At 38.1% G+C, this 24520-nt stretch overlaps 1 protein-coding gene across 8 annotated transcripts in view; it reads left to right on the top strand.

Moving 5' to 3' along the window:
• ATXN2 (ataxin 2) overlaps positions 1 to 24520 on the top strand; it is a 114438-nt gene that overhangs the window by 71535 nt on the left and 18383 nt on the right. For 6 of the 8 annotated variants that reach the window (XM_058531425.1, XM_058531428.1, XM_058531426.1 and 3 more), the window contains 7 exons: positions 193 to 390; positions 783 to 890; positions 1148 to 1218; positions 10666 to 10952; positions 12476 to 12539; positions 13343 to 13495; positions 13868 to 13934. In XM_058531425.1, coding sequence (XP_058387408.1) covers positions 193 to 390; positions 783 to 890; positions 1148 to 1218; positions 10666 to 10952; positions 12476 to 12539; positions 13343 to 13495; positions 13868 to 13934 — 948 coding nt within the window. The remainder of the gene's footprint in view (positions 1 to 192; positions 391 to 782; positions 891 to 1147; positions 1219 to 10665; positions 10953 to 12475; positions 12540 to 13342; positions 13496 to 13867; positions 13935 to 24520) is intronic. The other 2 variants (XM_058531421.1, XM_058531424.1) reach the window with 1 other exon arrangement.

Genomic DNA, 24520 nt, shown 5'->3' with positions numbered 1-24520 from the left:
TCTTCAGATATTTGTATTCTCAATCACCACCACTATGCCTAAGACATTGGAAAAGAAAACATGGTGATGGGATAAAGAGTGATTGGGATGGGGGTCGGATAGCACTATTTTACCTAGACCTTCAGAGAAGCCTCTTTGAGGAAGTGACATTTGAGCTGAGAATGTAATGGATAACTTTTCTCTTTCTTCTAGTTCCAAGATTATCCCCTAAAACTCACAGACCCAGGTCTCCCAGACAGAACAGTATTGGAAATACTCCTAGTGGGCCAGTTCTTGCTTCTCCCCAGGCTGGCATTATTCCAGCTGAAGCTGTTGCCATGCCTATTCCTGCTGCATCTCCTACACCTGCCAGTCCTGCATCCAACAGAGCTGTTACCCCATCTATTGAGGGTATGTAAGCAGGGGCTTCCAGATCCATGGTGTCATTCATGAAGTTGAGTGTTAGAGGTTGGACGTTGTATGAAAAGTGCTGTGTTATTTTATTCATAGGTATCTGAGTGCACATTTAAAATTTTATGTAAATAAAGTTAGTTGTTTAATACTATTAATTTCAAATATGCTTTTCTTGAATGTTGTTAAAGGGTTAACATTCCTGGGTGGTAAATATCAATGTAAATAAAATTATTGGTGTTTCATATGTCTGCAAAGGAGAAGACCCTCTGTTTTAATGGAAATATTCTTTTCCAAAAACGTAGGAAATCAAAATTGTTGAATATTTTCCCATTTTACTTTCCTCACTACTTCTATCTAACTTTGAATTTTTTAACAAAATTATTTTCTAGCTAAGGATTCCAGGCTTCAAGATCAGAGGCAGAACTCTCCTGCAGGGAATAAAGAAAATATGAAGCCCAGTGAGACATCACCTAGCTTCTCAAAAGCTGAAAATAAAGGTTAGAGCTTTAACAAGTCTTCAGGTATAACTGTAGAAATAGGAAAGAGTATGTCTAATCTCATGCCCAATACGAAATATTTTTGGTCAACACTTTTCTTAGTCTTGTGCATTTTTAAATGCATAAAATCTGTAATTAATTGAAATTTTTATTATTTTTATAATAGAGCTTATTTTCATTTCTAACGTCCCATCGTAAAAGAATTTTAAGTTAAAGATTAAAAATAAATCTGCATCTAACAGTTCTTAATTTTACAGGTATATCACCAGTTGTTTCTGAACATAGAAAACAGATTGATGATTTAAAGAAATTTAAGAATGATTTTAGGGTAAGTGTGTATTGACTAATGAATTAGAATTTTAAAAAATAAATATTAAACATTACTAAGAATTTTTATATCATCCATTTACAAAAATGCATTATATATACACCCATAAACATCGAACTGTGTGTGTAGAAAGCTAAACATTCTTTAAGTTGTCTTTGCCTATGCTTTTAAGTAAGGTGACTAAAATCATGAGATTTGATAGGAACAATACAGATAGCAAATGAAAGAGAATATATAATTCTGACATTTGAAGCCACCATAACATGTTATTATTTAATGTTCATTTGATTATCTTGTTCAGTGAAGAGTAGAGCAAGGCCAAGGCATTAATTATTTGATGTGGTAAGTGGAAGATGAACTGGACCCTGGTGTTCTGAGGTAGTTGCAGATTTACACTTCGTGTACAAATGTATTGTGGTAGATGTCTTTCTATAATATCATTTCTCTATCTGAAGACTTGCTGAACATAATGTAATCTCTCTTGGATGACTGTTTCATTGTTTTGCACAATATTTACTATAGTATACTTTGCATATCTAGGTATGTTTTGAGGCCAACTCAAGAAATCGTTCTGAAACTTAGCTTCTTAGAGGGAAAAAATCTGATTATCAGTCTTTGAAAAATTGACTGACTTAAAAGATGAATCAATCAAAGGCAGAAGGCAGCCTTTTCCTAGCCTATGTTCTAACTTCCTAAAAGTTAATAATTTATTATTATATAACTTCATTCTTGACTTATTGGCACTATTCAAAATATTACATTATTATTTCATACTTTAGCACATTTATCTATTCAGCTTTAATGCTGTTAACAGTTGTGAACTTGTTTTAATTTTTTAAGCTATAGTTAACTCATGGGCATGATACAAAGAATAATGCCTGAATGCCCAGATGCCTACTACCCAGCTTAATATGTCAAGCACTCCAACACAGTTAATAGTGCTGCTGTGTACTTGCCCTCCTCAGCTGCAACCTCCTGTCAGAGGGAAGGGTTTCCTTCCTGTGCAGTTCTTTGCACTGCATGTGAATAGATCCCTGAGCACTAGATGATATTATTTTGCACAGCCTTCATTTTGATATAAATGATATCATTTTACGGGTATTCTTGCCCATTTGCTTTTATTTCCTCAGCATTATTATTTTTTTTTGGTGAGGACGATTGGCCCTGAGCTAACATCTGTTGGCAATCTTCCTCTTTTTGCGTGAGGAAGATTGGCCCTGAGCTAACATCTGTGCCAGTCTTCCTCCACTTTGCGTGTGGGTTTCCTCCACAGCCTGGCTTGATGAGCGGTGTGTAGGTCCTCGCTTGGGCTCTGAACCCGTGAACCCGGTCTGCCGAAGCAGAGCACATGAACTTAACCACTGCACCGCCAGGCTGGTCCTGCTCAACATTATTTTTTACAGTTATTCATTCAGTCCCTTCTTACAGTACACTTGCATTGAATTTATTATGTTATGAAGGAAAGAAATATTTTTATTTCGAAGCATGTGAATTAGTATATTTTTGGTAACAGTTTTATTGAGATGTAATTTACATATCATATAATTTAGCCATTTAAAGTATACAATTCAGTGGTTTTTAGTATATTCACAGAGTTGTACAACCATCACCACAGTCAATTTTAGAACATTTTCTTTATCCCAAACAGAAACCCCATACCCCTTAGCAGTCACTCTTCATTTTCTTTCAGACTGCCCCTCCCTCCCCCCAAATCCTAAACAACCACTAATCTCCTTTCTGTCTCTATGGATTTGCCTATTCTGGACCTTTTTTTTTTTTTTTTTTTAATTTATTTATTTTTCCCCCAAAGCCCCAGTAGATAGTTGTATGTCATAGCTGCACATCCTTCTAGTTGCTGTATGTGGGACATGGCCTCAGCACAGCCGGAGAAGTGGTGCGTCGGTGCACGCCGGGATCCGAACCTGGGCCGCCAGCAGCGGAGCGCACGCACTTAACCACTAAGCCACGGGGCCGGCCCTTCTGGGCCTTTCTTATGAAGGGAATCATACAATATGTGGTGTTTGTGACTGACTTCTTTCACTTAATGTGTTCAAGGTTCATGCATGTTGGAGCATCTATTAGTACTTTATTCCTTCTTATGGATGAATAATATTCGTTGTATGGGTGTACCACGTTTTATTTATCCATTCATCAGTTGTTGCGGCTTTGGGTTGTTGCCACTTTTTGACTATTAAGAATAATGCTGGGGGGCCGGCCCCATGGCTTGGCGGTTGGGTGTGGGCGCTCCGCTACTGGCGCCCCGGGTTTGGATCCTGGGCACGCACCGGGGCACCGCTTCTCCGGCCATGCTGAGGCCGCGTCCCACATGTAGTAGCTGGAAGGATGTGCACCTATGACATACAACTATCTGCTGGGGCTTTGGGGGCGGGGGGGGGGGGTGGGGAAGAATAATGCTGGGGCCAGCCTGGTGGCGCAAGTGGTTAAGTGCGCGCCCTCTGCTGCGGCGGCCCGGGGTTCGCCGGTTTGGATCCCGGGCGCACACCGACGCATCGCTTGGCAAGCTATGCTGTGGCAGCGTCCCATGTAAAGTGGAGGAAGATGGGCACATACGTTAGCCTAGGGCCAGTCTTCCTTAGCAAAAAAAGAGGAGGATTGGCAGATGTTAGCACAGGGCTGGTCTTCCTCACACACACACAAAAAAGAAAAATGCTGCTATGAATATTAGTGTTCAGTTTTTTTGAGGACATATGTTTTCATTTCTCTTGGGCGTATATGTAAAAGTGGAATTTCTGGGCCATATGGTAACTCTGTCTTTAATCTTTTGAAGAAAACTTCCAGACTATTTGTCAAAGCAACTGTAGTGTTTTACATTCCCACCAGCAGCATATGAGGGTTTCTGTTTGTCCACATCTTCCCCAATACTTATTACTGTCTTTTTGATTATAGTCATCCTTGTAGTATTTCATTGTGGTTTTGATTTGCATTTCTGTTGGCTAATATGTTGATCATCTTTTTATGTTTATTGGCCATTTGTATATATTCTTTGGAGAAATACCCATTTAGATCTTTTGCCCATTTTAAAAATTATCTGTCTTTTTATTATTGAGTTGTAAGAGTTCTTTATATATTCTGTGTACAAGTCTCACATCAGATACATGGTTTGCAAATTTTTTCCCCCTTCTGTGAGTTGTCTTTTCACTTTCTTGATGTTGTCTGTTAAAGCACAAAAGTTTTTAGTTTTGATGAGGTCCTGTTTATCTGTTTTCTTTTGTTGCTTATGCTTTTGGTGTCATATCTAAGAAACCATTTCCTAATCTAGGGCCATAAAGATTTGCTCTTAATTTCTTCTAAGAGTTTCATTTAGGGCTTTGATCCATTTTGAGGAATTTTTTTAGGCGATGTCAGATAGGGTTCCAAATTCATTCTTTTGCATGTGGATATCATTTATCCCAGCACCCTCTGTTGAAAAGACATTGAATTGAATTGTCTTTGCACCCTTGTTGAAAAGCAGTTGAGGGCCGGCCCCATGGCTTGGCGGTTAAGTGCGCGCGCTCCGCTCCTTGAGGCCCGGGTTTGGATCCCGGGCGTGCACCGATGCACCGCTTCTCCGGCCATGCTGAGGCCGCGTCCCACATACAGCAACTAGAAGGATGTGCAACTATGACATACAACTATCTACTGGGGCTTTGGGCGGAGGTGGGGTAAAGGAGGAGGATTGGCAATAGATGTTAGCTCAGAGCCGGTCTTCCTCAGCAAAAAGAGGAGGATTAGCATGGATGTTAGCTCAGGGCTGATCTTCCTCGGAAAAAAAGGAAAATCAGTTGACCACAAATGCACAAATGTGAGGGTTTATTACTGGACTCTCAATTCTCCAAAGATCTATATGTCTATCCTTAATGCCAGTACCACACTATCTCGATTAGAATTAGTACAGTCATGCGCCACATAACGACATTTCAGTCAACGACAAACCGCATATACGATGGTGGTCCCATAAGATCAGTACCATAGAGCCTAGGTGTGTAGCAGGCTATCCTGTCTAGGTTTGTGTAAGTACACTTGGTGGTGTTTGCACAATGATAAAATTGCCTAACGACGCATTTCTCAGTACATATCCTTGTCGTTAAGTGACGTGACTGTATTTTAAAAAGCATATGACTTCTGGGGCCGGCCCGGTGGCGCAAGCGGTTGGGTGTGCGCGCTCCGCTGCGGCGGCCCAGGGTTCGCTGGTTCGGATCCCGGGCGTGCACCGACACACTGCTTGGTGGGCCATGCTGTGGCGGCGTCCCATATAAAGTGGAGGAAGATAGGCACCGATGTTAGCCCAGGGCCATCTTCCTCAGCAAAAAAAAAAAGGAGGAGGATTGGCGGATGTTAGCTCAGGGCTGATCTCCTCACAAAAAAAAAAAAAAAAAGCATATGACTTCTTCATTTAGTAGAAAACATTTTGGCTCTCATATTATCAGTTCACAGCTGTCTGTAAACCTTCTTTAATACTTGACTCTTAAAATCCGGGTAGGTGCAGCATTAAAACTTTATCTCCTTAGGACTTCTAGTCATATTACTGTTTGGGGCCTGAATAATCAAAAGTACTATTAAAGTCTCTTATGAATAACTTTCTGGTCTGTAAGTGAGTACTCGAAAGCAAAGAAATAGTTTTTAAAAATGTTTGAAAGTGAGCTTTATAATTCTCTTCAGATAAAATAATGTTATTAGTTTACATTTATTGATATTTCCTATGTATCAGACGCTTAGAAAATTCTAAGTGCTTATGTGATAAACTCTTTATTGTCCTAACATCCCTTTGAAGCAGGTTCTATTATTATCCCCAGTGTGTATGTTAGGAAACTGAGGCAAAGACAAGTTAAATAATTTGCCATAGTCACATGGCTAGTAAAAGATGGTACTGGCCATCTGTGTGTTTAAGCTTCTCGCAATGCTTTGGACAGTAGCGAATACGTAATAGGTACTACATCGTTCAGTTAAATTAGAGCCACTCGCATGATGTTCCCATGGCCTTGAACTGTGATGGTTCACAAAAATCTCTGGTCTTTCATTAAGACGGAAATAGGAGTACCCTTTGGTTTGTTTTGTTTTTTTTTTTTTATTTTCCCTTTAGAGCTATCTGCAGGCTCTAATATAGCTATGTACTGGGTGCTGATAGCTTTATTTCTGTAAGAATTGCTAGTAATGTGATGAATTGCTAGTAATGTGATCTGTTATAGGTTAATGGTGTGGGTTTTGGAGGTAAGTAGATGATCTGGGTTTTAAATCTTGCCCCACACACACTGTATGTATAACATTGAGGCATGTTATCTACTTCCCCTAAGCCAAAATGGAATAATTGTTCATGATGTTCTTGTGAGAATTAAATGAGATGCAGTCTGTAAAGTCTTTAATATCATGTGACACATAGTATGTACTCAATAAATATTAATTCCTATTACCAAAATATAGATGACCACAACTGTACTGGCGATCAAGATTTTCTTGTTATCTGAGTTACATAAGTATTTCAGGGGCCGGCCCAGTGGCGTAGTGGTTGAGTTCGCGTGCTCCGCTTCGGTGGCCCAGGGTTTGCCGGTTCGGATCCTGGGTACAGACCTACCCACCGCTCATCCAGCCAAGCTGAGGCGACATCCACATAGAGCAACTAGAAGGCTATACAACTATGACATACAATTATCTGCTGGGACTTTGGGGAGAAGAAAGGAAGATGGGCAACAGATGTTAGCTCAAGGCAAATCTTGCTCAAAAAAAAAAAAAGAATTTCAGTCTTTCTATAAATTGTCCAAACTACCCAAAGCAATCTACAGATTCAATACAATCCCTATCAAAATTCCAATGTCATTTTTCACATAAATAGAACAAACAATCCTGAAATTTTTATGGAACCACAAAAGACCCTGAATAGCCAAAGCAATCTTAAGAAAAAACAACACAACTGAAGACATCTCACTCTCTGATGTCAAACTGTAGTACAAAGCTATAGTGATCAAAACAGCATGGTATTGGCATAAAAACAGACACACAGATCAATAGTACAGAATAGAGAGCTCAGAAGTAAACTCATATATATGGTTGATTAATTTAGGACAAAGGAGCTAATATACAATGAGGAAAAGACAGTCTCTTCAATAAACGGTATTGGGAAAACTGGACCACTGTCTTACACCATACACAAAAATTAACTTAAAATAGATTAAAGACTTGAATGTAGAACTTGAACTATAAAACTCCTGGAAGAAAATACAGGCAGTAAACTCGTTGACATAGGCCGTGACATTGATTTTTTTGATTTGACACCAGAAGCAAAGGCAACAAAAGCAAAAATAAACTGGGACTATATCAAACTAAAGCTTCTGCACAGCAAAGGAAATCATCTTCAAAATGAAAAGGAAACCTACAGAATGGAGAAAATATTTGTAAATCATGTATCTGATAAAAAGTTAATATCTGAAGTATATAAAGAACTCATACAAGTCAGTAGCAAAAAAAACAACCTGATTAAGGGCAGACGATCTGAATAGATATTTTCTCAAAGAAGACATTCAGAGGGCCAACAGGTCTGTGAAAAGGTACTCACCATCACTGATCTTCAGGTAAATCAAAAACACAATGAGATATCACCTCACACCTGTTAGAATGGCTGTTATCAAAAAGATAAGAAATAACAAGTGCTGGGGAGGATGTGGAGAAAAGTGAACCTTTGTGCACTGCTGGTGGGAATGTAACGTGGTGCAGCTACTATGGAAAACGGTATGCAGGTTCCTCAAAAAATTAACAATAGAGCTACTGTATAATCCAGCTATCCCACTTCTGGGTATTTATCCGAAAGAAACGAGAACACTGACTCGAAAAGATATCTGCACCCCCATGTTCACTGCGGCATTATTTACAGTAGCCAAGACATGGAAGCAACATAAGTGTCCATCGATGGATGACTAGATCAAGAAAATGTGGTACAGAAAATGGGTGAAGGTGGACAAAGGGTGCAAATTTCCAGTTATAAAATAAACCATGGGATGTAATGTACAGCATGGTGACTGTAGTCAGTAATACTGTATTGTATGTTTGAAGGTTGCTGAGAGAGTAAATCTTAAAAGTTCTCATCATAAGAAAAAAAATTGTAACTGAGTGGTGATGGCTGTTAACTAGACGTACTGTGATTTCCCAATACATACGTATATTGAATCATTACGTTGTATACTTGAAACTAATACAATGTTATATGTCAATTATACCTCAATAGAAGAAAAAAGTGGTTCAGTTTGGGGGGAAAAAATATCAGTTTTTCCTTAGGTTTAGTATACTGCAGATAAGAAATATAGCAGAATGCTCAAAAGCATGAATTGTGCCTCAGTTTCCCCATTTGTAAGATGGCGATAATAGTACCCATCAGATAGGGCTGCTGTAATCACTAAATGAATGAGTTTGTAAGTAGTTTAGAATAATGTCCAACTCATAGTCCTATAGATATCTTTGCCATTATGTGAATAACAATAACAGAAGTCTCATTTTTGCCTCAAACAGAGACCCTTGTGGTAAACCCTCAAGAAGTCTTCTGCAGTACGCAGTTGGTCTATTATGTGTGTAGCCTCTACTGAAGATTTTTGTGAATAAATGCTGGCTTAAACATTGCCTATATTGTGACTTAAATTGCCACTGGGTTCAGATAAATGTCCCTATCATCTTTTGCCCTCAGCTACTTGAGGACTATGACTATATTGGTGATGCAGAGAAGCTTGAGATGTCTAATGTCACTTGCCGGGATGCCAGGGGCCTCAGCAGTGAGACTTGGACACTGGTGTGCCCATCCTGGGGCTGAGGAGATGGCTTGTCTCTCTCCTGTGCTGCGGCCCCTTCTGCTGTGCAGGTGCTCTTCGGCTTACTCTGACCGCCTGGGGCTGCTGCTTGTGTGTGTTCTCATTTCCACTCTGGCTGCTTCTACTTGCGGCCCTTCTTCTTGTCTTTTTCTTGTCATTTTCTTCAGCTGTCCCTGTTTTCTTTTTTCTGTGGAGTATGGCATCTTAAATCACCTTCAGACATAGTAGCATTGAATTCTGCTGGCCTGCAGACTTAAGAACCCTTCACTGACATCTTTGTCTTCTGCTTTTCTTGATGGTACTTGTGTTTTGAGGTCTCCTTCTTTACTTACTGGGTTTAGAAAGTCTAACTGACCAACATGTCTAGTCAGGTCTCCCTCTGAATCCACCTACTTCTGACTTTCCACCCCACCAGTTCTCGAGGCCCGGCCCAGGTCTTAGTCCAGCCTCCATGATGGTCTCTCTGCATCCTCACTTGGCTCCCTCCAATTCATTTTCCATAAAGCTGCTCTGCTTGTCATTGTGAACTAGAAAGCTGCTCAGTACTATACCTGATTGAAATTCTTCAGTGATTTCTCATTATCCTGAAAATTAAAAGCTATAGTCCTTGGGGCCAGCCCGGTGGCGTAGTGGTTGGATTTGCGCACTCTGCTTTGGTGGCCCAGGGTTTGCAGGTTTGGATTCCAGGTGCGGACCTACGCACCACCCATCAAGCTGTGTTGTGGCGGCATCCCACATACAAAATAGAGGAAGATGGGCACAGATGTTAGCTCAGGGCCAATCTTCCTCACCAAAAAAAAAAAAAAAAAAGGCTAGCATCCTTAACATAGCTTTCAAGTTTTTTTATCATCTCATTTCTCTTGGGTGAGTTTGTCATTTCTTGACTCATTCATGCATATATGTCTACCCTTGCTCCAGCCACTAGTGCTTTCTGTTTCACAACAGGGCCATCTTTTCCCTTTCCCTTGGATTTTTAAACATGCTGTGTCTTTTGCTTAGACTGTTCCCTTTTCCACACTGTCCCCCCGCCAAACGTCTTGGACGCTTTCGTGTAGATGACGCTTCCATTGAGAAGCCTTCTCTCTTTTTTTTTTTTTTTTTTTTGAGGAAGACCGGCCCTGAGCTAACATCTGTGCCCATCCTCCTCCACTTTATGTGGGACGCCGCCACAGCATGGTCTGACAAGGGGTGCCTCGCTGCGTGCCCGGGATCCAAACCCGGGCCACCAGCAGCTGAGTGCACGCACTTAACCACTATGCCACAGGGCCGGCCCCCGAGAAGCCTTCTCTTTCTGTAAGTTGCTTTTTCCTATAGGATCCCATAGGATTTATTCCATTTTGTTAAGTATCTGAACCCACCCAGATGGTAAGCTTTGGGAGGATAGGAACTATTTAATATTTTCCATACCCAGCAGGCACAATTTCTGACACTCGGTAAATATTTAACTTCTGAAGCTAGGACATTTCAGTGCTTAGATGACTGTGGTTGTGTTGTATAGATGTTTTGTTATTGTTGCTTTATAATAAAAACATTACTCTTCAATTATGAAAAAAGCTTTGTTCAATATATTTTATGCTTACAAATAATATCGGTTTGCTTATTCTCACGGAGAAAATTGATTACTAGAGTTATTTAAAATATATTTATTTCCTTTATTTAGTTACAACCAAGTTCTACTTCTGAATCTATGGATCAACTGCTAAACAAAAATAGAGAGGGAGAAAAATCGAGAGATTTGATCAAGGACAAAATTGAACCAAATGCTAAGGATTCTTTGATTGAAAATAGCGGCAGCAGCAAGCCCAGCAGCCCCAGCGTGTCCCCTTCCCTCCTCAGCGATGCGGAGCACAGGAGGGGCCCTGAGGTCACATCCCAGGGCGTTCAGACTTCCAGCCCTGCGGGTAAACAGGAGAAGGATGATAAAGAGGAGAAGAAAGATGCAGCTGAGTGAGTAAATCTGGAAATTAGCACATCCTTTTGCTTGCTTAACCTTTTTTTAAGGTGTCCAGGGCCTTCCAACTCAGAAATCTGTCCTGGACTTTTAGACTGTTTTATAGGTAGCCCTCAACTTAGAAACAACTGGTTTAAGCAGTTGACATCTTAAGTAAATTAGTATGCCTCTTCCCTCCTCCCTCATTTTTGCACCCCATGCCAAAAAAACCTAGACATAATTTAGAAAGGCTTTTCTGTAAAGGTATAGGAGTTGAAACATTACTGGCTTTTGGGACCTATATCCCTCGGATGCTAGTCAGTACCCGCCTCCTTGCTGTGCTGCTAGGACTAACACCTGCCACCACAAGAAGAGAGAGAAGTATCTGGTGTCCCTATTTGGAATTCAGTGTGTTTTCCATCAGAAACGATGTTTTAGTTAATGGTTACATTTGTTAAGATAGACACAATTCTGCATATGCCATGTATTATCGACTAAATAGACTTTTGTGGGCTAGCCTCGGAACCTAACCTAACTACCATTGATTTATTTGTTCTGGGTTCTGTAGAACCCAGTTAGTGCTGAACTTTTGGATTGCAGCTTGTTGATAATTCAGGGAGTGCTTATTCTTGATTTGAGGCAAAAATTTTTATGATTTTTATGAGTAATGATTTTTCCCAAGGTATGTCATGTAGGAAACACTGTCATGTTAAAAAATACCGCATGTTACAGGATTGGTATATTAAGGGTTGCTTTTTTTTTTTTTTTTTTTTGTGAGGAAGCTTGGCCATGAGCTACCATCCATTGCTGATCTTCCTCTTTTTGTTGAGGAAGATTGGCCCTGGGCTAACATCTGTGCCCATCTTCCTCTATTTTGTATATGGCATGCCTCCACAGCATAGCTTGATGAGTGGTGCATTGGTCCATGCCTGGGATCCAAACCTGCAAACCCTGGGCCGCTGAAGTGGAGGGCGTGAACTTAACCACTACGCCAGTGGCCTGGCCCCTAAGGGTTGCTTTTAAGGAGATTTTGTAAGGGGCTCTTGTCTTTTCAGTTTAAATATTTGTTAATTGCCTTTGAGAGGAGCATTGTATATTATACTTTTTAAAAAATTCGTCCTTTTTTTAGCCAGTCTTTATCAGATTAAGGAGTGGGAAATATGTTATGTGTTTTAACGAAGAGCAGTAATGATCTGTCAGTGAAAATTGTTTAAATCTAATATATGTTTAGCAATTTTTTAAAAAAGCTGTCAGGCCAGCCCTGATGTCCTAGTGGTTCAAATTCGGTGCTCACCGCTTCACCAGCCCGGGTTAGCTCCCTGGTCGCAGAACCACACCACCAGTCTGTCAGTTGCCATGCTGTGGTGGCAGCTCACATAGAAGAACTAGAAGGACTAGAAGGGCTTACAACTAGGGTATACAACCATGTACTGGGGCTTTGGGGAGGAAAAAAAAAAAAACTGTCAGGTATACAAGACTTCAGAGAAATGTAAGTTCCATGCAGATTTCACTGGCCTTTATTTTTTGTTTTCTGGTTTAGGCAAGTGAGGAAATCAACATTGAATCCCAATGCAAAGGAGTTCAACCCTCGTTCCTTTTCTCAGGTAAGTTTGTTTCTCTGAAGTAATCTTGTCCCTAAAAAAATAAATTTGTTAGTAGTATTCTTATTCCCATACCTGCCATCTAAATTCAGTTGTAGTATGCTAAAACAATTTTTAGTTGAAGTTCCTTTTTCTTATACGATCATTAATGGATATTTTTGAGCCATAGATAAGATCCTTGGTTTGTCATCAATTAGGTGTGATCTGGGGCAAATCTTTGAATCTGTCTGACTTAGAATTTGAAGATGGTTGGCTAGGTAGGCTCTCAGGTTCATAGATATACTGTTATTATTATTCTTACTGGATCTGTAATAAGATAGATTTATTTTTTAATTTTTGAAAACATTTTTTCCAGTTCCTTAAAATCACTGCTACTATTTTTTTTTTTTTTTTTTTGCTGAGGAACATTAGCTCTGAGCTAATATCCGTGCCAGTCTTCCTCCACTTTATATGGGTTGCCGCCACAGCATGGCTGACGAGTGGTGTAGGTCCCGCCAGGATCCAAACCCATAAACCTGGGCCTCCAAAGCGGAGTGCGCCAAATTTAACCAGTATGCCACGGTGCTGGCCCCTCACCACTACTATTTTTAATAATATTATTGATTAATTGGCAAAATTTTACTTTAAATTTCTGCTAAAATATTTTTTCTTTTATTTGAAACGTGTAAGTTTATTTTCTATAATTTTTTTCCTTAAAAGGGACTAACTAGAAGTGAGTAAAACTTAGGAACGTGGGGAAAGTCGGTCTTCAAGTTACAATAATATTTAGCTTTTCGTCTTAAGATAGTTGATTTATGTTTCTGTAGCCAAAGCCTTCTACCACCCCGACTTCACCTCGTCCTCAAGCACAACCCAGCCCGTCTATGGTGGGCCATCAGCAGCCAACGCCAGTCTATACTCAGCCTGTTTGTTTTGCACCAAATATGATGTATCCAGTCCCAGTGAGCCCAGGCGTGCAAGTAAGTCCTAGAATTTGATGTGCATTTGCCCTCCCTAGTTGTCTGTATTTGACACCAGGCACTCTGAGGTGTGCGGTGACTTGAGGCAGAGATAGTAGCCGAAGTATTTGAAATGGGGAGGCATGCAGTGGTGTGGTGTGTTGTTAGTATAAGGACCTAAAGCTGAGAGTGTTTTCTGGTGAGAAAGATGGTTTAGATTTACTGTCATTCGGGGTTTTTCCTTTTAGCTATGGGTGTGATTTCATTTTTTAATGACTCAGAGACTCAGGAAACCTCAGAGCTAGCTCACTAGCAATATACAACCAAGAGAGAGTGGTAAAATACAGTCTTATTATCTTGAGAGCCTAATCTTTTTTTTTTAATTCCCTCAAGCCTTTATACCCTATACCTATGACGCCCATGCCTGTGAATCAAGCCAAGACATATAGAGCAGGTAAAGGTGAGAATAATCGTGGCTGTGTTTGCTTGTAGTCTGCATGCTGCATGAATTAAGTAACTCGGTTTATAGTGAATAAATATTTGTGGTTCAGCTTCGACTTTTGATAAGGCTGTGCATTGACTTTTGATGCATAGCATTACAGACGGTATTCAGAAGCATACCTTATGCACACTTCAAATGCATACGATTTTGTTTTTATGAACAAAAACGGGAGAAGACATGCTTGTCAGTTGTGATTGTTCAGGATCCTCTTCAGAAAGAATAATTGAATTTTGAATTTTTCAATGTTAAATTTGAATAGAGGGTTTGCTAAATTAATTTACCAGATTGCCGACCTTCTTATTTTATACTGACATAAAATTTTTTACCCCAAATCCAGAATTTATTTGAGCAGAGAGCAGCTTACTTCAAAAACCATCAAAATCCTATTAGAGGGATGTTTCCTCATCTCTAAAATGAGAGTGTTGTATAACCTAATTGTATAATCTGGATTCTATACTTGTGTGATTAAAGAGCCTAGAAGAAAACACATATTTATCTTAAAAGGAAATCTTTTAATATTGAAAAATGCTTGGGGGCCGGCCCGGTGGTGCAGCGGTTGAGTGCACGTGCTCTGCTTCAGCGGCTCGAGGGTTCACAGGTTCGGATCCTGGGCGCGCACCGACACACCGCTTGTCAAGCCATGCTGTGGCGGCGTCCCATATAAAGTAGAGGAAGATGGGCATGGATGTTAGCCCAGGGCCAGTCTTCCTCAGCAAAAAAAGCCGAGGATTGGCATTGGATGTTAGCTCAGGGCTGATCTTCCTCACAAAAAAAGAGAAAAATGCTAAACGGTCCCCCTTTTTACCATCCAAGTAATTGAGAGCAATTAATGACTATCATTTTATTGAGAAACAATAGAAAGTAGAATGATTTCTATAAAAAAGGCATTTATCAATGCCCAGTAATTACCCTCCTGACATAAAAATTTCACTTCTTAATAAGCTTTCCGAAGTGTTTGAAATAATCATGATTTGTGGATGTTAATAATTAAAACTCTTAATAGTTTTTTTTAACACATGTGATATCCTTTAACTTTGCCTCAGAACACTGGAACCTGATGAAAGAACTCTACCTTAGATAATTTAAAGTTATCTAGTTATGGGATTAATCTTATTCTGAGGGCCTGAAAAAATTTAGGGGAGGAAAGTTTCTTTTAGTGCCATTTTGAATGAGGTTAATATTAAGGTGTTCATATATTACTGCTATTTTAATGATTACTTAATGCAGTGGAAACATTTTTATGTTCAAATATAAAAGATGATTGCAGTGAAAGCAAGCACTACATACAGTATAGCTCTCTGATATGAGAGATGCACTTTCCCTTCACGATGCACTGTTGTTTTAATAGGAGAAATGACATACTCTGAGGGTACTTTGGCCAGTTTTGTAGAGGCATTTCTAGTAAGTTAGAACAGGCACACTGCAAAGAACATCAGCTGTAAACATGTGCAATGCTAAGAAGATGGGAGGTGATTAAATATTTGTTTTGTCTGTCATTCGGATTCGATAGTTATCAAGATTTTGCCATATTTACTTCAGGTGTGTTTTGTTTCTTTGCTGAAGTATTTAAAACAAATCCCAGACATCATGCCATTTCATTCCTACATACTTAGTTTGTATCTTTTACAAGTTAATGGACATTTTTCTTAGGTAGCCAGAGTGCTATCACACTTTATAAAATAAACAGTAATTCCTTTTTATCATCTAATAACCACTATAATCAGATTACTCTGATTGAGTCAAGAATATATTTCTGTAGTTGGCTTGTTTTGAATATGGGTCAAAGTAAGATCTACACATTCTTGCATTTATTACACGTCTTTGTAGTTCCCCTGCCATTTTCCCCCCTGCTATTGCTTTGTGGCAGAAACCAGTCGTTATGTAGTACGTCCCACATTCTAGATTTGTTTCTTTACTTCTTGTGATATCATTGATTACATTCAGGTTTAACTTTTTTGTGGAAGAGGTAAGAATACTTAATACATGGTTGTGAGTGCTAGTATCTGGTCCTACTTTGAGTTATGATGAGATTGATTAAGGGCTCAGGTGGTGTTAGCCTGATCTTTCCCCTCCCCAGTTGTAAAGTTTGCTATTGATCCTTCATCTAATTCATTGGTGATTGATGCTTAACATCATTTTTTCATTAGGGCTGTGGTTCTCAAATGAGTCACTTGGAGAGTTTGTTAAAAGCACAGATTGCTTGGCCTCATCTCCAGAGTTTCTAATTCAGTAGGTTTGGGGCACAGCCTGAGAATTTACATTTCTAGTGCAATTTATAAAACCAGTAGCCTGGTGATACTGCTGGTTTGGGACCAGACTTTGAAAACCACTGCAATTAGGAGTTTGAAAACGCTAGGTTCCAAATTCCTAGCATTTCTTCTCCATTTATTAGCTAGAATCATTCTGTAAGAGCCTATTCTTTTCAGCTAGGGCTATTTGGTCATCCTGAAATAGTTTGTGCAGGAAGGTTAGGATAAATGCTTGGATTTAAGTGCTTAAGTTGTTTTAAGTGCCAATTTTCAGTGAGGAGTTGGTGCTCTTGTTACTTTCAATAGTGTCCAGTGAAATTTTTTTTTAAGAATGTGACTTTCTCCCCCTTGTCTTTTCTTCTTATTAAAAGTGTATATATATTAGGAATGCATGGATTTTCATGTGCTTTTATGTATTTGTTGTGTTTCAGACGATTAATTATTCTTTTTTGCGTTGTCCCGTCTTTGATCAAGAGCAGTCCCCTCAAGTTGGCTCCTGTTTCCTTTTGGTACTGCTCATTTGTCTCTGATGGCTTCCTTACTTCCTACTACAAATAAGATGTCTCAAGCTAATCTTTTTCTAACCCCAGACCTGGATCAGTATTCCTCCAAGGAACCCTGATTCTTGTTGCTGGGAAATAGTATTTAGAAACTATGTTGTGGTCGTTGGATGTGTTCATTGCTATTGAGTTACTGCTTCTAGGCCTTTTCAGTGGACAAAACTAGGAAATATTTTTTTCTTTTCAAAAATTCAGTAATGCGTATTGATATATCCAGTTCAAGTTAACATTGCAAGATTTTTCTGTGACTTTTTGCTTGCATGTCTTATTCTCTTACACTGAAAATCTTGTAAAAAATAGTAACTTTATTGTCTATCTTTTCACAAATTTCCATAAAGCTTAGCTGCCTAAAACAACAAACATACATTATTTCACAGTTTCTGAGGGTCAGGAATCCAGGAGCGGCTTAGCTGTGTGGTTCTGCCTCGGACTGTCTTACGAAGTTGCAGACAATATACTGGCTAGAGCTATAGTTGTCTGAAGGCTTAACTGGGGCTGGAGATCTGCTTCTAGATCCAGAGCTGTTGGCAGGATAATGTGGCAGCTGGCTTCTCCCAAAATGAGTATTCAGAGAGAAACCGATGTGAGTGGAAGCTGTAGTGTGGTTCACAACCTAACCTTGGAAGTGACTTACCATAAGTTCTGCCACACAAGGCGAACCTGGTACAGTGTGGAAGGGGGCTACACTAGGATTTGCATACCAGGCAGCGGGATCATTGGTAGCCATCTAAGTGGCTGGCTTATTTACATTTTCCTATAATGTGTATAAAATATTGTCAAAATATTTGTCTGACTACAGAATAAAATTTAAGATTTCTTTGGAGTATTACTTTTCCTTCATATCTATTTCACTAAGAATTCTTTAAGTCCCAGTTTTCAGAGTGAGGAGTTACTACCCTTGTTACTTCCATAATACTGTCTTCTATAGTCGCTAAGTTATGCCAGTGATTTGAAAGGTAGGTTAATCCGATCAAGTTCGTTTTCATTTGTAGGGGTATCTTTTTTATTATTTTAATTTTATTTTTATATGCAAAACATTTGTATACTTTCAAAGTGGAAATTACATAAAAAGATCATTCAGAGAAGTCTTGCATCTATCCCAGTTTCTTCTGTTTGTACTTTCCTTCATCACCTCCATCTTAGTAGGTGGATGGTCCTTTGCATCATCAGCAGGTGATCATTTAAAATTATTTTCTGTTAGGGCTGGCCCTGTGGCATAGTGGTTAAGTGCGCGCCCTCTGCTGCTGGCGGCCTGGGTTTGGATCCCGGACGTGCACCGATGCACCCCTTGTCAGGCCATGGTGTGGCGGCATCCCATATAAAGTGGAGGAAGACAGGCACAGATGTTAGCTCAGGGCGAGTCTTCCTCAGCAAAAAGAGGAGGATTGGCATGGATGTTCGCTCAGGGCTGATCTTCCTCACAAAAAAATAAATAAATATTTATCCTTACAACGTTTATTTTTGCAAATATACATTTGTTTTTCTGCAATATACATTCTGTTTTTTTAATAGCATTATTTAGATATAATTCACATACCATAAAATTCATCCATTTGATGTGTACAGTTCATGGTTTTCAGTATATCCTGAGTTGTCTAGTCATCACCAGTCAATTTCAGAACATTTTCATGACTCCAGAAAGAGACCCTGCACCCTTTAGCAGTTACTCCCTCCCCTCATGCACATATACACCCTAGTCACGCTAATCTACTTTCTTTGTCTATAGATTTGCCTATTCTGGATATTTCATATGAATGTATGAAATACTATGTTAGTCTCTTGTGACTGGCGTCTTTTTCTTAGCATAATGTTTTCAAGGTTCATCCTTGTTGGAGCATCTATCAGTACTTCATTCCTTTTTATAGATGAATAATATTCCATTGTGTGGATATATACCACATTTTATTTATCCATTTATCAGTTGATGCCTCTTTGGATTGTTCCCACTTTTTGACTATTATGAATAACACTACTCTGAACAGTTGGGTACAAGTGTTTGTGTGGTCTTATGTTTTCATTTCCCTTGGAGTGGAATTACTGTGTTGGAACTGCCACACTGTTTACCAAAGTGGCTGTATCGTTTTATATTCCTACCAGTAGTGTACAAGGGTCCCGATTTCTCCACATCCTCACCAACACCTGCTATTGTCTTTTTGATTGTATCCATCCTAATGCTTATATAGTCATGTGTCGCTTGAAGACAGGGATACAGTCTGAGAAATGCATCGTTAGGCAATTTTGTCGTCGTGTGAACACCATAGAGTGTGTTTACACAAATCTAGATGGTACAGCCTACTACACACCTAGGCTACGTGGTGCTAATCTTATGGGAGCACTGCCGGATATGCGGTCTGTTGTTGACCAAAACATCATTACATGGCGCATGGCTATAAAGCAACAGCTCGTTATGGTTTTAATTTGTATTTCCTTAATGACTAACGATGTTGATCAGCCATTTGCAAATCTTCTTTGGGGAAAAGTCTATTCAAATATTTGACCTAGTTTTTAATTAGAGTGTCTTTTAATTAGTGAATTGTAAGAGTTCTTTATATATTCTGTGTACAAATCCTTTATCAGATATAGGATGTACAAACATTTTCTTGTTTTATGGGTTTTCTTTTTACTTGCTAGATGGTGTCCTTTGCAGCACTTAAGTTTTTAATTTTGATGGAAGTTCAGTTTATTTGTGTTTTGTTGTTGTTGCTTGTACTCTTGGTGTCATATCTAAGAAACCATTGCCAGACTCACAAAGATTTACTATGATTTCTTCTAAGAGTTTTATAGTTTTGCTCTAACATTTTATAGTTTCACTCTAATGGTTGGTGATCTGTTCTGAGTTAATTTTTGTGTATAGTATGAGGACAGGGGTCCAAATTTATTCTTTTGAATGTGGATATTCAGTTGTCCCAGCATCATTTGTTGAAAAGATTGTTCTTGCCTCATTAAATTATCTTGGTTGCCATCCTTGTTGATATTTATTTTTCTTCCATCATATGCAATGTTTTCTTCCATCATATGCAAAAGAAAACGTACTATATGTATTGTTCTGCACCTGTGGGGGTTTTTTGTTTAAGACATCGTATTTCCTAAAAATTACTACATATCAGTCTCAAGATTTTCCTCATTCCTTTTTTATTGGGTTTTTTGTCTTATTGTAAGAGTATAGATTGATAAAAGTCTTTTTTCTGATATGTATGTATTGTGAACGTTTTCTTGTAGTCTGTGGCTTATATATTCACACTCTTAAATGTCTTTGAAAGAGCAGAAGTTTTAAATTTTGGAGTCCAATTATCAATTTTTCTTATACAGTTGTGCTTTTGTTTCCTATATTTGCATACGCCAAAGGGGCAAAGATTTTCTCCTGTGGTTTTTTCCTGTAAGTTTTATAGTTTTCTCCTGAGTTTTACCTTTGGATCTTTGGACTTACAGTTTTTAAGATTTTCCCCACTCGTGTAGTAAAAGGATTCATATGCCTTTTCTTCTAGGATTTATTATAACTTCCTTTTTTTTACATTTATATCTGGTCCATTTGGAAATTAGCTTGTATACAGTATAAGGTATGAATCCAGTTTATCTTTTCCAAATGGCTATCCAAAAATTTTTTTTCCATTTTTATTATAAACTTTATTTTTTCAAAAAATTTTTAACCAGTTTTATTGTTCTGTAATTTACATGCAATAAAATGTAGTCCTTTTAAGTGTACATTTTGATGAATTTTGATGAATGTATTTACTGTTGTAACTGCCTCATCAGTCAGGATGTAAAGATTGTGCTTTGTGCCCCTTCTTTGTCAAACTCTACTCCACTACCTCTGGCTCCAGGCAACCACTGATCTGCTTTCTCTTACTGTAGATTATAATTTTACTTTTCTAGTTTTTTGTTTGTTTGTTTGTTTGTTTGTTTTGAGGTAGATCAGCCCCGAGCTAACATCTGCCAATCCTCCTCTTTTTGCTGAGGAAGACTGGCCCTGGGTTAACATCCATGCCCATCTTCCTCCACTTTATATGGGACGTCGCCACAGCATGGCTCAACAAGCGGTGCATCGGTGCATGCCCGAGATCTGAACTGGTGAACCCCAGGCCGCTGCAGCGGAGCACGTACACCTAACCACTTGCACCACTGGGCCGGCCCCGACTTTTCTAGTTTTTTATAAATGGAATCATATAGTATATGGTTTTTTGTGTCTGGCTTAAACAGCATAATAATTTGAGAGTATTTCATGTTATCACCTGTATCAATTTGTTCCTTTTTATTGCTGAGTAGCATTCTATTTTTTTGTTATACCACAATTAGTTTACCCATTACAGGTTGATGGGTGTTTGGGTTATTTCCTGTTTTGGGCTATTATGAATGAAGCTGCTAAGAGCATTTGTGTCTAAGTATTTGTGTGAACATTTGCTTTCATTTCTCTTGGTTAAATACCTAGAATTGAGATTGTTGAGTTGTATGGTAAGTGCATTTTTAAATTAATAAGAAACTGACAAATTGTTTTCCAAAGTGATTGTATCATTTTACATTCCAACTGATCAGCTACTTAAGAGAGTGACAAATACTCTACGTCCTTGCCAACACTCGGTATTGTCTGTCTTTTTAATTTTAACAAGTCTAATGGATATGTTATCATACCTCATTGTGGTTTTAGTGTGCATTTCCCTGATTATTACTGATCATGAGCATCTTTTCATGTGTTTATTGGCTGTCAGTCTTCTTTTGTAAAGTATCTGTTCAGTCTTTTCCCTTTATTTACATTGGGTTTGTTTTCTTACTGTTAATTGTAACAGTTATTTATATGTTGTGGATACAACATATAAATATGTTGTAAAATATTTGTTGAAAAATATTTGTTGAAAAAAAAATATTCTTTATCAGATATAGGTATTATAAATATTTTCTCCCAGTCTGTGGCTTACTCTTAGCCAGGTTTTTTGTTGTTGTTGAGGAAGATGTGCCTTGAGCTAACATCTGTTGCCAGTCTTCCTCTTTTTTGGCTTGAGGAAGATTAGCCCTGAGCTAACATCTGTGCCAGTCTTCCTCTATTTTGTATGTGGGTCGCTGCCATAGCATGGCTGACGAATGGTGTAGGTCTGCAACTGGGATCCAAACCCACGAACCCGGGCTGCCAAAGGGTTCTCGATGCCACGGAGCTGGCCCCAGCCAGGTTTTTTATTATTATTATTTTTATTTTTGAAGAGCCAGTGTTGTTAATTTTGATGACGTCCCATTCATCAAGTTTTTCTCTTATAATTCATGCTTTTTTGCATTATAACTAAGAAGCCTTTGCCTACCTAAGGTGTAAATATTTTTATGTTTTCTTCTAGAAGTTTAACAAGTTTTAGCTTTTACAATTAGGTATATGATCGACCTGAAGTTAATTTTTGTGTAGGGCATGAGGTAAATGTTGAGGTTCTTTTTTTTTCCCACATATATATACCCATTTTTCCCAGCACCAGCCTCTGGTTTGCCTGTTAAATTATTTTGGCATCTTTATAGAATTCAGTTGGTCATATATGTGTGGTCTATTCCTGAACTGTTTTGTTGTATTGATCTGTGTATCTCTCCTCACGCCAGTACTCACTTTCTTGATTACTGTTACTTTATAATAAATCTTAAAATCAGTTCGTGTAAGCCCTGCAGTTTTATTCTTCTTTGTTAAAAATTTTTTAGCTGTTCTAGGTTCTTTACATTTTTCTAAGTAAATTTTAGAATCAGCTTGGGATTATGCATTGTATCTGAAGATCAGTTTATGGGGGAATTGTCCCCCTTTAACAGCATTGAATTTTTCAATCCACAGACATGTTATCGCTCTCCATTTATTTAAGTCTCAATCTCACCAATGTTTTATAGTTTTCATTGTATAAATTTTGCATTTATTTTCTTAAATTTATCACTTAGTATTTCATATTTTTTATGCTGTTGTGAATGATGTTTTTAAATTTTTCAACGTTTGTTTACCTAGTTAGTATATAGGGATACACTTGATTTTTTTAATATTGACCTTATGTCTTGCCACTTTGCTAAACCCACTTATTGTTTCTAGTAGCTTGTTTTAGAATTTTCTGTGTACATAATCATGATCCAGTCAGTATGTCTGTCTTTTTCTTGCCTTATTGCACAGGCTAGGTCTTCCCATACATTTCTGAACAGAAGTGATGCGATCCTTACCATGCTCCTGATCTTAGGGGCGAAGCATTATCTTTCACTGTTAAGTGTAATGTTAGGTGTGGTTCCAGTTCCCAATTTGCTGAGAGGTTTTTTTTTTTTTCCCTTCTTTTAATCATGAATAGTTATTGAATTGTGTCAAATCATTTTTCAGCATTATTATGATGATCGTATGGTTTTTCTAATTTGCTCTGTTATTTTGAAAAATTACATTGATATTTGAATATTGAACCAGCCTTGCATTCTTGGCATCCCATTTACACATTTAGTCATAGTGTATTATCCTTTTTATATGTTTCTGGACTTGACTTGGTAATGTTTTACTAAGGAGGTTTTTGTCTGTGTTCATGAGGGATATTGGTCTTTAGTTTTCTTTGCTTTTTAATGTCTTTGTATGGTTTTGGTTATCAAGTTAATGCTGGCTGTTTCATCTAACTTGCTGAATTTAGTGGCATAAAGTTGTTGATAATATTCCTTTATCTTTTTAATGTCTGTAGGATCTGTAGTGATACTCTGTATTTCATTTCTGGTATTAGTAATTTATGTCTTTTCCACCTTTTTTCTTGGTCAGTCTTGATAGGTACTTATTAATTATTGATCTTCTCAAAGGCCAGCTTCTAGCTGCATTGATTTTTCTATTCCATTGGCTTTTGCTCTTTATCATTTCCTTTCTTTTGCTTTCTTTGGATTTGCTATTCTTTTTCTAGTTTCTTAAGGTGGTTACTTAGATTGTTGATTTTAAAACTTTGTTTTCTGATAGAAGCGTTTAAAGCTACAAATTTCAAATCATTGCTTTAGCTACATCCCTAAAACTTGATGTGCTATAGTCTGTCTATCTGATAGGACTACTTTTCCATCCAAACAGTTGCAACATTAATTTTTTTTTTCAAGTTCTCTTGACTTTTCTTCTTTGTTTATTTTTCCATATGAGCTTGATATTCAGCTTGACTACTAAATAAAAAAATCAGTTGACTTTTAAAAACCTTTCTATTATTGAAAATGTTAAACATATACAAATAGGCACTTAGAATAGTACAATAGTATAAAAGTACTCATCACTCAGCTTTAACAATTATAAACTCATGGCCAATTTTTTTTCATATACAGTATCCCTCCCCTATCAGATTATTTTGAAGCATATCCCAGATATATATTATTTCATCTGTAAATATTTCATTTTATAATTATATAAGATAAGGAGTCTTTAAAACAAACAAAACAGCTACAAGACCATTATCACACCTAGAAGGAATTAACAGTAGTTCTCTAATATCCTCAGATTTCTCTGGCTATCTTTAAAATATATTTTTTTACAGTTAATTTGTTCCAAATTGAGCTTTACAGGTTGCATTTGTTTATCATGTTTAAGTCATTTTGAAAATGACATAAAATGACATAAAATTATTTCATGTTGTAACTTTTTATTATGAAAATTTAAAGACATTATCAGCTCATGGCCAGTTGTGTTCATTCATATCCTCAATCTCTTGCACCCTGCCTTCACTGGGTTATTTTGAAGCAGTCCTGGACATCACATCATTTCATCCATCCATATTTCAGTGTGTATCTTTATGAG

The sequence above is a fragment of the Diceros bicornis genome, chromosome 35 (assembly GCF_020826845.1).
Source record: "Diceros bicornis minor isolate mBicDic1 chromosome 35, mDicBic1.mat.cur, whole genome shotgun sequence".
In the NCBI taxonomy this organism is placed as follows: Eukaryota; Metazoa; Chordata; class Mammalia; order Perissodactyla; family Rhinocerotidae; genus Diceros; species Diceros bicornis.
Note: the sequence above shows the minus strand (reverse complement) of the source record. Positions and strands in the feature narration are given on the sequence as shown.